The sequence below is a fragment of the Lepidochelys kempii genome, chromosome 7 (assembly GCF_965140285.1).
Source record: "Lepidochelys kempii isolate rLepKem1 chromosome 7, rLepKem1.hap1, whole genome shotgun sequence".
NCBI classification, from domain to species: Eukaryota; Metazoa; Chordata; order Testudines; family Cheloniidae; genus Lepidochelys; species Lepidochelys kempii.
The window spans coordinates 2,029,976-2,045,513 of NC_136386.1; the positions used below are offsets into that span (position 1 = coordinate 2,029,976).

At 47.3% G+C, this 15,538-nt stretch overlaps 1 protein-coding gene across 4 annotated transcripts in view; it reads right to left on the reverse strand.

Annotated features, from left to right (window-relative positions):
- Nucleotides 1–4,717: 4,717 nt before the first annotated feature.
- FAM107A (family with sequence similarity 107 member A) overlaps nt 4,718–15,538 on the reverse strand; it is a 71,586-nt gene continuing 60,765 nt past the window's right edge. For 3 of the 4 annotated variants that reach the window (XM_073350914.2, XM_073350913.2, XM_073350915.2), the window contains 3 exons: nt 14,571–14,745; nt 9,760–9,916; nt 4,718–8,704 (listed from right to left, as the gene is read on the reverse strand). In XM_073350914.2, coding sequence (XP_073207015.1) covers nt 8,597–8,704; nt 9,760–9,916; nt 14,571–14,745 — 440 coding nt within the window. In that variant the 3' untranslated portion in view covers nt 4,718–8,596. The remainder of the gene's footprint in view (nt 8,705–9,759; nt 9,917–14,570; nt 14,746–15,538) is intronic. The other variant, XR_012159744.2, reaches the window with a different exon arrangement.

Here is a 15,538-nt window from a genome sequence, read left to right on the forward strand (position 1 = left end):
TAGTAGTTTCCTAGATCTAAAACAATGTGGTTTTGGTGGATGTGACTAATCGACAATTGGAGCTCAGAGGGCTCTATAGTAGAAGAACATCTGTAAAATCCTAAAATCACATGTGCAAGAGAGAGACAAGGTGGGTGAAGTCATATTTTTTGTATTGGACCAACTTCAGAAGCTATCACCTCACCCTTCTTGTCTCTAATATCCTGGGACCTACAAGGCTACAACACCACTGCGTACCACATTACAATAGAAACACACTGTAGAAACGCAGAATGTCACCGAAGGTTTGTGGGTGGTTTATTTCCATCCTGCCACTAGGGTGCAGCATGTCAGTCATTTCATTATTAGTACACAGGTGTAGTTGCATTTCACCAGGGCACAAAGGGATGTCTGTGAAATCCCAGTTTATACACACGGTTTATACCCATGCACAGTAGTGTGTTCTACTTAAATCAGGTACCCCAGTTAAACAGGTACAACTCCTATGACTTCAGTGGGAGTCACAACCATGCATGTGGGGTGGGCAGGTAGCCCTTGGTAAGCAGCTGGAGAATAAATATAAGAAAACGTTTACAAAGTTGACAGGAAGGAGACACGTCATGGTCTTATATTTATTATTCTGGGTACAATTTTTCCTATTGGCAAAAGTGCTAGGGGTGTAGATATGAAACCCTCTGAACAGAATTTGACATAATTTAATATTTGACTCACTGGAACAATTGACGCCACGTTATATTTGAGCAGAGAGTTCAGTAAAAAGTGTTTCTTTGTATTGACTCTATTTCAGTATATTTCTACTATATGATGGTCTTGTCTTGTATTTCAACTATTATAAACCTGGTCACCTTTGTGATATTTTAAAAATCATTTTATAAATGATCCAAATCCAGAATATTGTCCAGGGTGCAATTTAGTATTATCTTATTGTTTTGCTTTTCTCAGGGTAGACTAGACTGTGCATCCAACATGACTGTAATGTTTTGGGTGGGATTGTTAGTTTCCATGCTTTAATTTTAAAATAAAACATAAAGAAGGTAAAACCAGCCTGTGTGAGATTTTATTGGGGTGGAGTTTTTTTCTCATCTGATATGCATGCACAGCTGCAAATCACTGACCCAGTGGCTCTCATATCAAGGCTTAAGGTGCGTAGGGGACATGCTGATAAACAGGCTGCTGATGGAAAAGATACTGCTACCGTAGCTCTCTGAAACAGGTATCGGGTTTTGTGTAATTGTGTCTGAGTTAACGTACTGACGCTCGATGAGCAGCACATTTGCAATGACAAATAGGGGTTATCAATCCATAGTGGTCTGGCATCTGAACATTTCTGGGAATGAGTCAGTCAGCATCTTCTCTGACACGTGTAGCTGTGAATTTCCTGTCGAGAGAAGCAGCTTGCTTATTGGTGAGGGCAGGGCGGGGGAGGGTGTCTGACAGGTGGACCTCCTAGACGCAGTTCTAGGCGCTGATGCTGGTTTGCTGGGTGGTGGCTTTTCAGAGGAGCTCAGCATATCTCCAGGTTTCAGTATTCCTCACTCACCTGCTCTGTTCCTCAGTTTCCCCACCTGTAAAATGGAGATATTAATACCTGCCTTGTAGGGATGCTTCAGGACTTACTTAATTAATTTAAGGATTTAACTGCAGTCCTTGAGGCCCTAGAAGGGCAAAGAATGATTATCGATTGTTTTAGCCAATTTTTCCTTCTAAATTAACTCTTTTCAATAGACTCCTTAAATATTTGTTTGCAGCATCCAAAGCAAAATGGCTTCACAGTAAAAGTTTTTTCATCTTGCCACAGCTCTTATTTCCGCACCTTCCCCTTATGTTTCTTTGTCACAGACTTTGTCCAGTTATTTTAATCCAAAGAAAGATCTCAGTTCCACGCTGGACCTAAGAATGAGACCTGTTCTTGCTAACACTCATATGCAGGCATTCAACCCAGGCCATGCGAGGTGTCTGCTGCTCACTGTGATAATACACATCGCAGCATGACCAGGTTAGAGGAGTAACTATTACTAGTTATTGATTTATAAATGTGTGCAGCTTTCTGAATGGAAAGAAAGACAAAAGCAATTGGTGATAAAATGTTAATTATTCTGTGTCTCTGTAGAGAGGAATTTGGACCCCGATAAACCACTCTCTGTTAACAGCTGACGGTGAAAACTCAGCCTATCTGGTTTTGGGATGCGGCTGTCTCTGGCCGAAGGCCTGGGATCTTGCGTGCGTGTTGGTTTGTTTATATCGTGCATCCAGGCGCAAGCACAGAAAATGGGAAATGTGCCCAAATGGGAAAACATATCTCCCCTGAAAACAAATGCCAGCCATGGAGGGGGCTTGCTCCTCCTTCTCCCAAACGAACAGGCAGAGGTGCTTTCACTTTGTTTTCCATGTCAACTGTTAGTATGGGACGCCCAGTGAACGTGGCGTCTGCCCCCGTTGGGTATGGCACAGCACCAGGGTAGGGCCCTTTGTTGTATTAGTTAGCTCATCTGAATGGCGTCGCCTGGGTTATCACACAGTGAGCGCAGCAGCGTGAGGCTTCTGCTCTCACCCCACCAGGGTTTCCAGAGGAATGCCAGGGACTAGTGCTGGTAACGACATGACTGATTGCATTGCCAGGCTGCAGTCAGAGCACCCAGCCTTCTCCTGCACAGGGGCCATGCTAGCCTTTCCTGCCACGCGAGCGCCTCTTCTCTGGAATTAGAATGCTGGTAATTAGAGCGGGTTGGGACTTGCTCCGTTAAACGTCTTTTTGTTGGAAAATGCTGATTCATCAAAAGCGAAACTTTTCCCGGGAATGTGTCGGTTTTGCTGACACTCTCCTTGGGAAGGTTTCTCAGGCCCTGGATGAGTTTTGGGAGCGAGGAGGAAGAAGGCGTGGGAGAGACCCCCACCCTAGGATAGACTGGGGAGTCAGGGCTGGGGACAAAGAAGACCCAGGCCCAAGTCTCTTCTCTGCCTGATTCAGACTAGGGACTGGAACTTGGTTTTCCCCATCCTAGATTGTTCCCTGCTCCCTCACAGCTACTGGCTGTTCTGGGGTGGGTCCCTCTCTCAGTTTTCATGGAAAACTTTGGACGATCTCAGGGTTTGGGACCAATGTCAAAGTCTTAAACATTCTCATAGGATAAGAAATCTGTTTCCTGCCCACCTCCGCTGGGAACGGCGTTGGGCAATGACAGGGGGTTATCAGCTGCAATAGCGTGTTCCTTTACATTATGGATGCTCTAGAAAACCTGCGTGTAAAGATACTTAGTGACTATGGCCCAGCCCAGTGAAATCAGTCACAATGGCCTGTCTTCCTGAAGAGTTGTATGAAGGGGCAGCTGTGACCCTAGGAGCACCCCAGTGCTGTTGTCATGGTCTGTGGCTAAAAGGTGTCATGGAGGGTGTTGTATGCAAACTGGCAACACGCTGGTCGGTAAAAGGCTTGCGTGGCATATGTATGGGTGATACGTGAAACATTATAAATATATGCTGGAAAGATGCTCTTCAAACGTGTTTGGCAGGTAGAGCATACGTCATCCTGCTCTAGGCAAAGGACTATGGCCTGGCCTACTTGGAGGTGTCTCCCATGAGAGACAATGAAAGCACAGCGACAGGCAGGGCATCAAACTACTGAGTGGGGGAGATAGTCACTTAGCTAGCATGGCAGGGGGAGACTGCTCACATTAACATGGTGTCAGCAACCTGGTGGACGTAGCAAGCTGAGCTGCAGGAGAGCTTCCTGACTTTGAAAACAAAGAGAAAACTTTGAGACTCTATGCAGAGAGAAAAGGCCATTTTGGCACTAGTTGCCCGAGGAGACAAAGAAGCCCAGCGCTTTGTGCTGTGTGTGTTGGATCCTAGGCAAGGAGTGGCCAGCCATGCCAGAAGAACACCTGGAGGGAGGAATCTACTGTGTACAAAAGATGGGTTCGTGACATTAGGTTTTAGTCTTTCTTAGAAGAGTATTTTAATTTTGTTTGTTTGTAGCCATTTGTATCCCAATTCCTTCCACCTGGTGTCTCTTAAATCTCTGGTCTGTGTTAATAAACCTCATCTTGTTTTATTACACAACGAGCTCAGTGCAGCGTTTCAAACTGGAGAGTGCAATCCCCAGCCAAGCTCAGAGGCTGGTGCTGGCTCTTTAAAGGAGCAGCCAACTTGACAATGGTTGTGAATGCTACAGCCCTGCAGAGGAGACAGCTTTGTGGAGACTCAGGGCTCAAGGGGCTGTTGGGATCACCCTGCAAGTCACACACAGGCTGGTGGAAGCTACGGGGAGGGCACTGTGCTGTAAGCAAGTCGCTGGCATCAGGGCTCTGAACCAAAGCTGCACAACACAGACGCACCCAGGGTTACAGAGCGGGAGGTGACACCACCCCTTCCTGGTCTGGGTGAACCCCGAAGCGTCACAGCTGCTCGAGACCCTTACCAGAGGGATGTGTTCAGTAGAGTCGCTCTGCTACGGTTCCTCACCTGGTTTTTTTTAAAGCATTTGGGCCTCGACTTTTCAGTTTGGAAATTAAAAAAATAAAGGTTTCCGATTTTAAGAGGGTGGGTAAGGAAGGCCTTACAGATATGGGGCCTGCTCCTGCATAGTTACTTTCAGTAAATTCAGTGTGAGTTTTGGGTGATCAAGAAATACAGCACTGGGCCCTGGAGAGGAAAACATTTTCTTGTTGAGCCTGATACTGCAGCACTAATGGACCAATCAACTGTCAGACTTCAGTGATTTAATTTGAAATCATTTTATTTGGCTGTTGTCTGCCTTCATCCGTGGAGCTTTTTCAGTTCCTTGTGGAAAAGAGCAAAATATACAATCATCACTTGATTTATTTGCTGATCATCTTTCTTCAGAAATGTGTGCATTAAATAATGTGAGCAACAACAGTTAATTTGAATAAAATTGCATAATATATAAGTGCATATACATACACACATACAGTATGTATCCTATGTAGAGCATTATATAGCATAAACAATGCAAAAGGTTGTCTTTTCAGTAATACTGGGAATGTGCATCGTTTGGGTAAATCACATTTATTTGCGGAAGCATTTGAAAGGGATACTAGCAGGAAATTTAGGCCCATCATTTAGGTTTTTATTTAAAAGGCAAAAAAAAAAAAAAGTTTTACAGAACCTAGTAATGTAATAATGATAGTACTGTTGTCACTGATCAGTTTCTTTAAAATTCCGTGACAACTGATTTTATTTTCTTTGGCTTTAAACATTCCCCGCAGTGTTTACAACCTGAACAGTGTGGCCAGACTCCAGGGTCAGGACCAGAACCTGACTAGAAACTTGTCTCCTGCATTTTTCTAGGCCGAGCAGAGTGGGGGTGAAATACAAATGGTATCTGCGGTGAAAGGACTTTTCAAACGCTTTCAGTTTTCACACCTTAACCGGTTGCTGGGTAACACAGATGAGGATATGTGTGTTTGAAAATGATGCAATTTTAAACTTGCTAGTAAACCCTTAAATACTCACAGCATCATTTCAAACGTGCAGCCCCTTAGAGCCAGAGCCTGCAGTTCTTGCTCAGGGTGAACGTCTTCCTCTCTCCCAGCCTGTGCTGAGGGCTGAATGCCAGGGCTAGGGCAGAGGGACCCCTCTTCTACCATGTGGAACAGGGAGCAGGGAACCAGGCAACTGATTTGCGAGTGTTACTCTAGCAATTGGGCTGTCGTTGATTATGGCGAGCTCGGCGGCTCTGGGCAGTGTGTGGCCCTGCTGGCCCCCCTCCGCGTGGCTCAGTCTCCACCACGGCACGTGATGCTTTGGAGCCTGGCTGTGCAGTGCACAGGGGCACGTGGCGTCTCTCTGGTGTGGGTCTGCCCTCTGTGACTTTCGGTTCGGCTGTAGTTTGGGCCTTGTCTCTCCATGGGCAGGCAGATGTCTTCTGGCGTCGCTGGGGAACTCACCCTGAATCAGAAGTGCATGATTTGGCCCCTCCCTTCTGTTAGAATACACCCCACCTTTTCCTGCCCTGCAGCCTCAGTGAATCCCAGGTTGCAGTCATGCTTTACCATCACCTGTAACCGAGACACTTGGTCAAAATGTGACACAGCACAGGTCTCCGCCAACACGAGCCTACTCAGCCAGTCCACTGACAGGGATTTACAGACTCGCCCATGTTGACCTTGGCCCTCAGCTTAGCCAGGCCCTGCTGGGTGGTTTTCATGCTATGGATTAAAAGGACACGGTTGCTACCAGTACTGCAGGTTTTCCTTTATGCAAGCGCTTAGCTCTTTTTGCAGTGCAGGGAGCGGACATATGATCCTGTGCTCTGCTTATGGTGAGCGATTAGCCTGGAGCTTAACTGGTGCAGGCTGTCTGCACTGGGGTGAGTTTCACCTTTAGAGAAGTCATGTTCGTTTGTTTCATTTCTTGGCCATGTTTAATTAAGACACCTTAACCAGTGCTGTAACCCCTGGGAGGAAAGCACTGAAGCCATCAGAAACCTGGCTTAGTTAGGTTTGGCTAATAACAATGTTATTTAAGTTGATGCTACTGAGTGGGTGTAACACAGTGTTCTTCACAGCCATATGTAAAATGTTCCCAACTGCTCCCCTTTTGTGTCGGTGAGAAATTTCTCTTTAAAAAAACCCACAATACTGCTTTTTCCACACTGATTGCCCAAGAAGCTAAGCGAAAAGCTGCATTTAGCGGAAAGGATGGAGTAGCTGATTTCAGACGGAATTGGCTCTATGCTGAGGAGAGGCGCTAGCTTTTGGAAACAAACACTAGTTTAGAATAAACACGCTGGGTGAGGTGGTGCTAATCTCCACAGAGACAGTGCTGGGAGCTGGAGCTCTCATGAACCAGATTCAGCTAAGGGCTTCCAGGGTCTGATAAGGCTGCCACAGTACCCGGAGATACCTGGGTCACTGCTCACGACTCGTTGCTGGGTTCAGATATTTCCTCAAGCTGCCAGAATAAGCAACAGTCTCTTGAACTAGCAGAGCTTGGGGAGACCAGAAAATGTGTTTGTGGGGGGTTGCTTTAATTTTTTAAGAAAGATGTGATGAATCCCCAGTGCTCATTGACTTTGCATGTGAATCCGCTGGGGCTCACACAGTGGATATTGTTTAATCACCTGATGCCTTTGTCACAGGCCAGGCCCACTGACTGCTGTGATCAGACAGTCGGTATCCAAAGGCAGCCAATAGCTTATTTTGCTCTCACATTTTATCGGGGACACAGTGAGTGATAAGAAGCCAAGAGCCAGAGAATTTTTCTCCAGACTGGAACTTCCCCAAAGTTCAGGCATGGGGGGAGCTGAAGTTTGGGTCAGGAGTGAGGGAGTTCTGACTGCAAAGGTGCCGCCTTCCATGGCAACACACGCTGGACGCTGCCACCATGAACACTAGAAGATACTCTGCATTCGTGGCAAATGAGCATGGCCACTCTCCCCTTAACAGGCCTCCAGGGGAAGAGGATAACAATGGACCATGACCATGTATTTTGCCGTGATCCACATCTGCTCCTCACTCACAAAAACTGGTGCAGGTCCCAGCTATGCAGTAGCACTAAGTCGAGCTGCTGCTAGGTCTGAGGGGCTTTATACTGACCCCTCCACCCCAGCTGTGCGAGCTGTCAAGCAATGCACCAGGAACACGCTTTTCAGAGCTGTTAAAATAACAGGTGTCTAGCGGGGGGGGGGGGGGGGAGGGACCCAAAGCCCAACAATCTGGAGGGAAGAGTCAATGAATCTGCTGCTCTGACTCTCGGGATGAGCTGCTCTGGCCCAAGGGGACCTGCTGGCTGGGCAGGGTGCAGTTTGGTTAACCCCAATGCTCAGAACTCCCAGTCTTTGCTTTAAGTGTCTGACATTAGCCTTAACCCGAGGTGGCCTCTGCGGTGCAGCCCAGTGAGCTACCTGCTATGTAGCTACGTCCTAGTGCGTTATCAGATTTTCAGTGTAAGTTCAGGACCGTTACCAGGATCCTGTTTGGCAAGGCTGACTCAGAAACATGCAGATATGGGACTTGAGTTTCTCACAGCAGCTAAACAGGGGAGTACTGCAAGGACACATAGCTTCTCTAAGGCTTAAATCTTACAGCCACCCTCTAGCTCTCCCATCTGGCCCCTGCGCGTCACTGAGGCCATGCCCAGCAATATGCAGGATCATCCCTTTAAGGTGTCACCTGTAGGTTTCCAGGGAGCCCTCCCAAGCTACAGCTGCTGTCCTGGAGATTTCAGTACCAGCAGCCACACGGCCGGAGATCATCTGGGATGATTACTTAGGAGGGTTTCCCAAACCTGTCACTCCATAAACGCCTCTGTCTTGAGCATATGCTGTATCTCAAGGGGTTAACCAAGAGTTAATAGGGATAGATGTTAGCATGGACCCACAAACTGAGGGGAAAATGACATCATTTGCCTCCACATCTTCTCATGTGAGTACTTCTACTGGCAAATACTGCACCTTTACCATTTAAATACCCTGTCCTGGACGGGAAAGCCCTTTTATGCATTTCTACTGGAGCAAGCATTAGTAACAGTAAGTAGCCCCAAGGACATGGCTGTAAATGTCCACCACGTACAAAGATGTCAGTGTGTAGGTATTAGCCCCAGCTTGATATGATCCTCCGCTTAGGTTTGGCAGATGCTACACTGCTTTCTCTTCCCCAGTTAGCGTTGATGTTCTTCTCAAGTTCTCTTTTACTTTAATAAATTCTGGTGCATGTTCTTCATGCTTCTCTTGTCCTCTTTCCAGCTAGATGAAAGAACAGCGACGGTTATTAGCCTGCTAGGGAACAGAAGTGCAAGCCATTCACTACATTGTTGCATGTTGCACACTTAATTACTATTGGCCGGAGTCTGTTGCTCTTACTCACACCGAGTAGCCCCTTGTTCTGCTATTAGACCCGTTGGTTTCAGTGGAGCTATTTATAGAGTCAGGTACTACTTAATGTGAGTAAGGGTAGCAGATCTGTCCCTACAGAAATAAACAATGGCTAATTATAAAGTCTCATGTTAATGTAGTTATTACGCCTGGAACAGCTAAAGATTTCAGTTGTATGTAGTTAGAGAAACTAGACAGTAAAATCGGAATGAATGTCACGCAGTCATCTGGGCTGGCAGCAGGTCTGAAGGGAGGGGCCGGTCCCTGCCAGGCATGGGCGTAAGGAACGCTGTCGAGTAGGGCTGGCCGGCAACAAAAATACCGGTTTGTGACAAATGTCAAGGTGTTGCCATTAGGTTTCGTTCTGCAGCAGAACAGACTGAGACCTTTTGAAATTTTACACCCGGAAATTGAGAGCGAGTGACAGAGAGTCTAGCCAATAACCCAGTGGTGAGGGCGTGCACCTGGGATGTGAGAGGCCACATCAGGCAGAACAAGGACCTGAACCTGGCTCCACATGGCCTAGGTAACAACCCTAACTGCTGGATTACTGGCTATTTCCAGGTGGGTCGCCCTCTCCCTGCGTTTGACCAGAAATTCCATCCTGGACCTGAGAAACCTTCCAGCAAAAGCTTTGTCCATCCCAATACTTTCCCGGGGAAGGTTTTGGTTTGAGCGATGGGCATTTTCTGGTCAACAATTTCCGGCAGTCTCCGGCAGGTGTTGTGCCAGAGGCTGCCCGCTGGGGGCCGACTGGCTTCGCGTGCCACTACTCAGCCACTGTAGTTCCACAGTACCACCTCGCGCTCGGGGTAGAGAAAAGGCCATGGCTCCGTTCTGATGGAGCGCAAACCCTCTCTTTGGACGTGGCCCTTGTGCAGGGCACTTAATATAACATTGGGAGTGATTTAAAATTCAGTTTCTACCTGATCCAGCCTCTGCTGTCGCTTCAGGAGCTCTTGTTCAAATGGAGATTGCAGTTTCTTTGCCTCTTCTTCTTCCTTTTTCTGCCTGAGCAGCTGATTTCGCCGTCGGTGCTCAAGCACTCGCTGGAGCTCAGGCTTGCTCTCCACACCCAAGCCTCTGTGAATAGAGCACAGAGTATTTCTGAGCCGGAGCCCTTCAGCCCTGACTCTCATTGCTGTTAGAGGTGTGTGGAGCCTGCCGGTTCAGAGAGCTGGGGCGCAGTCTTCAGATCCAAACAGGAACATGGAAGACCTGAGCCAAAGCCCGCTGAAGTCAACAGAGAGATTCCCGACAGTTTCAGTGGGCATTGAATGGTTCTAAATGGCCCTTCCTCACCCACCGAACAATGACGCACGGCCTGGTGCCAAAATCGAAATAAATCACAGTAAATGAGATGGAAACTCACTTATTCCTGGGGTGGAGCTTATCCACTCTCCGAAACGACATGCAAAACCCAAGCAACATTAAAATAACATAATGAAGATTTTACACTTTAACTATAGGTTAATGACGTTTATTGGCTGGGAACATGTAGCGATATGTACCTGCTGTTAACCCATTAATGCATTAATAGGGGATGTGTAACATGTGTGATGTTTACAGTGCGTGGCTGGGAATCATGGGCATAGAAAGCTAGCCAGATCTGGTGCCCCATGTCCATTGCCACCGTCAGGTTCTGTGAGTTGGGGGAAGTGGGACAGTCTGCAGTGGCCTTTCTTATTGATTTGTAGCTAATTCTAAAAAGGGATCACTGGGCTGTGAGCCTGTCATGGAAGTCACAGATTCTGTGACTTTCCAGGACCTCCATGATTTCTGCAGTGGCCAGTGCAGCTGGCTCCGGGGCTGCCCAAGCATGGGCAGCCCCTGGGCCAGCTGCACGGCTGCTGCTGGGGCAGTCCCAGGCCACTGCCCCCTCCATCACCCAGCAGCAGAAGAAGAGGTCTCGATCGCTGTGCCCCCCCCCCGCCCCAGCAGCAGCAGGGGTCCTTGGCTGCCACCACCCGTCCCCCCTCTCCCCAACACCTGCAGGGGTTCTTGGCTGCACACCACTGCCGATCCCCCCCCAGCACCCACGGGGGTCCTGGGCCAAGCACTGCCCCCCCCAGAGCACCCACGGCATTCCTGGGCCACTCCCTGCCCCGAGCACCCGCAGGCCACCCCCTGCCTTAGTGCACCCAAGATTTAGTCAGGGGACTTGTATAGAGTACAAGTCATGGACAGATTACGGGCCATGAATTTTTGTTTACTGCCCGTGACCTGTCCATGACTTTTACTAACAGTCCCGGTGACTAAAACGTAACCTTAATCGTGTGTAACTTTATAAGGCTGTTTAAGTGCCTGAGTTTTTTCTTTTTTACTGGCAAGGGGAGTGGGTGCCAGCAATTAGCCCTGCAGTTTACCTCTAGCCCTCAAGCAGTTTATTTCCTCACTGTATCTAGTCTAGGTCCACCTCCACTCGCTTTATGGCTCTGCTGATTTTAGAGCTGGAGCTAACAGAGTGATGCTCCTGCCTGATGTAGAGAGTTTGGGCCTTTTGGCCAAAATAAAAGGCCCCTTTTCCTGAACGCACAAGTGTCTGTCAATAACGGAGGCAGTTTCACCCCTGAGATGTGTATTAATACAGCAGTGCTGGTCCGAGGAGCCGAGGTCTGCGACCTGATGGGCTCACTGGAAATGAGACATGTCCGGAGCTTTCACCTGCGTGTTAGCACATTGTAGGCACACGAGAGAAGGTCCTGAAGCAAATCCCTAGATTCAAGCACCTTCCATCATTGGGATGTTCAAAATCCAACCAGAACTAGATTTGGATTTTTAAAACGCCTCCAACCTTCTTCATAATGGGCCACATGAACCCCTAAGACACCAGGTCAGAAGAACTCATGACTAGTTGATTCTCTATCTATAAAACACACCAAAACCACATTAAAATAACAAAGCCAAACACTCAGAAGTCAGGAAATGCCAAAATTAAAGCTTCCTGTGCATATGCATTATGAGACAGTCACCAATTACATGGGCACATATTGTTATTTTCATTAGGACCCCTGCCTCAGTCAGTGCACAGGGTGGGTGGTGTACAGGCCGTCTTAATTGTGGCATTTCCTAACTTGTGAGGGCTTAGCTATGCCACTTTAATGTTCTTTCAGCAGTGTTTGTGTGTGTGTAATTTCCTAGGTTTTTTTAAAAAGCAAACTGGCATCATAGTGACACGCACGTGGGTGATCGGCTGGGTTAGACCCTTCAGATCCACCTCACACACACCCCTCTGCCGTTTGAGCAGCAACTGATAGCAAGAGCAGGTTGTCACTCTCTCGCACACACAGGCACACGCACTTTGCCAGTGGGTTTCACTTCTGCCTCTTCCCCCACAAGCTTGACCACTCTGGCTGAAACTTTTTAAAAAACAATTCAGCCTGAACAGACACCTGACATAGACAGTTTCAACCCAAATAGTCATCAGTACCTGAAACCAGGGGTTTAGAATGGGAAGGGTTGGGCAACCTGCCCTGGCGAGATAACAGAATGAGTGAGAGGCTCAGGTGACTTGCCCGGGGCTGCATAGGGAATTGGTGACAGAGAACCCAGTGTCCTCATGAGTCTAATGCCCCAAACACAAGATCACCTTTTTTCCTCTCTTTACACTACAGTGTGAGGGTCCCTACTCTTCTTCTAGGATTGGGGGAGGGTCTAAAATCTTCCCCACCACAGAGAAGATGAACCTGTCCCTTGTCAATATTAAAAATCCCTTTGATATAAATCACTAAAATCTCCTGTAATCACTTCTGCCTCATGGTGACTCCATACTTGACACATTTGCAACGCTTGCTCAGCTATAAATTCATATGAACTGATCCACTTATAGGGACACATCTACACTTGCTGAACTTTGAGAAGCAAAGACTTTGTTTAACTTTAGACTGACTGTGCTAAATTGTAAGAAACTAACAGACGCGCTTATTAAGAAGTGATCTCAGTGATATTGACACAGAATGGCCTTGACCAAGCCCCCTTGTCCAGGGCAATTGGAAAGTCAGTGTCCTTGGAGGACAATTTGGAGTAGTTTGGAATTGTACATTTTACTGAACTTCTAGAAGTAGTTGGGGAAGTTTTATTTTTTGAGGGAGAGGAATCAAAAGTTTTACAGCTGTCCGCTATGGGGAAAGACTGATTATACTGTGATCTGCCACATTTCTGTAGGCTTGATCCAAATTCCATGTAAATCAATGCGCTTTGGATCAGCTCCTAAAGCCCTTTAAAGCTGGATGAAATATTCTGAACACAGTTATATTTAACTGCAGATATGAGGCACATTTTGTACGATACCGGGCATCTTGCATTCTTCTGGAAAAAGGATTTTCTTGGTCACTTTTCACAAGGCCTTGGGCGGGGGAGGGGAAGGGGGCCAACTGAAGCTTTGAGAAACCTAACTGGAGTTTAAAGAAAAGATGTCTGAGGTTCTCAAAAGAGAGAGCGAGCTTGTGGTAGTTTTGGCTGCATTCTGGGGACATCTAGTGGGCTAAGGGGAAGTAACATAAGGCAGCATGCCCAGCGCTCTACCATCAAATTGCAGCTCACTTTTGTATTGATCAATGAAAAGTTAAGCTAAACGAAGTGCATTCTCTGCTCTGCTCCCAGCGTGGTGTGCGCGGGTGACCTGTCCAAGTCCACATTATCACCTGTAATGTCAGGGTCAAGTCCAAGTCCAGGTTGTGTCAATATCAATGACCCCAATTTACTTTTGGAGGGCTTGATTGTTAGCAGATTAAATACCTTGATTTGTCTCTTACGATTACTGATGTCACTTTCAATCAGTCTGGCTGCTGTTTATAATTAGCTGAGCAAATGGATATTATTGTTATTTGATGATGTCAGATTTGCAAACAGCTCAGACTGTTAGGAAACATCCCACTGAGAGTCAGTAGAATTCGCTCCTTGCTCAAAGGGCTCTGTACCAAATGTGCTTTTACCTAGCTGCTTTCGAAATCATCGCTTTCCACGTTACTGCGGGAGTGCTGATGCACCTGTTGGGCCTAATTCCCAATTGCCATATTCCAGCTTTACACTGCTGTAACTCCATTAATTACAACATGGTTAAACTGGAGGAACATACTGGAGAATCAGGCCCATGAATGCTAGCTCAGGCATTAACCTAGCACCAGTCTGCTTGTAGGGAAATGGGTGTCAGCATTTTCCCAGTATGCAGGAGCCTGCATTGATATGATCTGCGCTGTCAATAAACAGAGCAGTCCACCTTTCCCCAGCAAAAAATTCACACCAAACACTCCAAGAGGCATAGATGGGCTGTAAATCATGGCATTGCCTGGTGGGCAGGGGGAGTAAGACAGGAGGGAGGGATGTTTGCGGGACACAAGACAAGACTCGGAGGGTTCAGCTGGCTGAGCGATCTGATTCTCGGAGGTGCTTAGCACCTGCAGCTCCCACTGCCTTCCGTTGGAATGGCTGGTGAGCGCTCTGCAGCTCTGAAAAGCAGGCCACTAGCTTTTAGGAACTTCCTAGCTTTTCCGAATGACAGAGCGATTCTTTTACAATCTGGGTCACAGCATGGCAGAGAAAAGCCGCCTCCCACTGTAGCCTGTTTCACGCCTTTTGCTGTTTGCCCATAACAGTAAAACGATTTGCCGCAATCGTCAAAGACCCAGCCTGTGGCTTTCTGACGAGTCACTGCTGCCTGCACTGATGTGACACCAGAAACCACAGTCTCCAGCCCAATGCAAAGGCCGCTGAAGAGGCATTTGCGTCTTTGCCTCACCTTTTGTGGTTCATAAGCAGCTCTCTGTGGAGCTCTTGGTGGCTTTTCGAGGCTTTTACAGGATTTAGGAGCTTCTTAGGTTTGATGAGATCCGGGTTTCCATCTATGTAGTCTGGGTGAGACATGAAATTCCTAACCTCAGGCCGCTCCCTCTGTATTTCTGAATACATAGACGCTGGAAGAGAAAAGAGAAGGCTCAGTATAGACAGGAACAAATTGAATTTGAGGTCAAAAATCCAACAGGTACACCTTCCTTTCACCCCGACCCCGGGTGGTGTATGTATGTGTGTGTTTGTGTTTTTTAGTAGCACCAGGTAGCCCCAGTGAAGAGCCAGGATGCTTGGTGCTGTACAAACGCAACAAAAAGGGGGTCCCTTCCCCAAAGAGCTTACAAGCTAAGTGTGTGGGTGGGTGTGGCTTGGTGTGTGTGGGTGTGCATGTACCCATGCAAAAAGTCTTGCTGTTCAGAAAATCCCCATGACAGTGTGAATTTTATACAAATGAATTAGTCCACTTGTTAAGCAGTGGCAGCTGCTCAGTTCACCGGCTACAGCATTTAATGACAATGATCGATTAACGCCCGTCGCTACGCTGCAATCGTTTACGACAATGAAATAGGTCATAATAAAACAAAAGACAAACACTGGCCCAGATACTCCCGTGGGGTGCTGCTCCTGTGCACCTTACTGCTCATGCATCCAGCCCCTAACGAGCGCAGAGCCTGGTGGACCCATGACGACAGGATGTGACCCCATAATCTGCTCCGAAGAAATTGTCATAAATTGTATGAAATCTTAAACTGTCAGTGATACCCTATTGGTCTACTGCTTTGTACCCAACCCTGTGCCCCAGAGCATCAAGATTACAGTTCACACATCTCATACTTAATATGTTAATATGTCAAAACCCGTGCTTGTGATGTTGTAATTGACAATATTTTGGATGTCAGACAAGCCTGCTGATGTGGT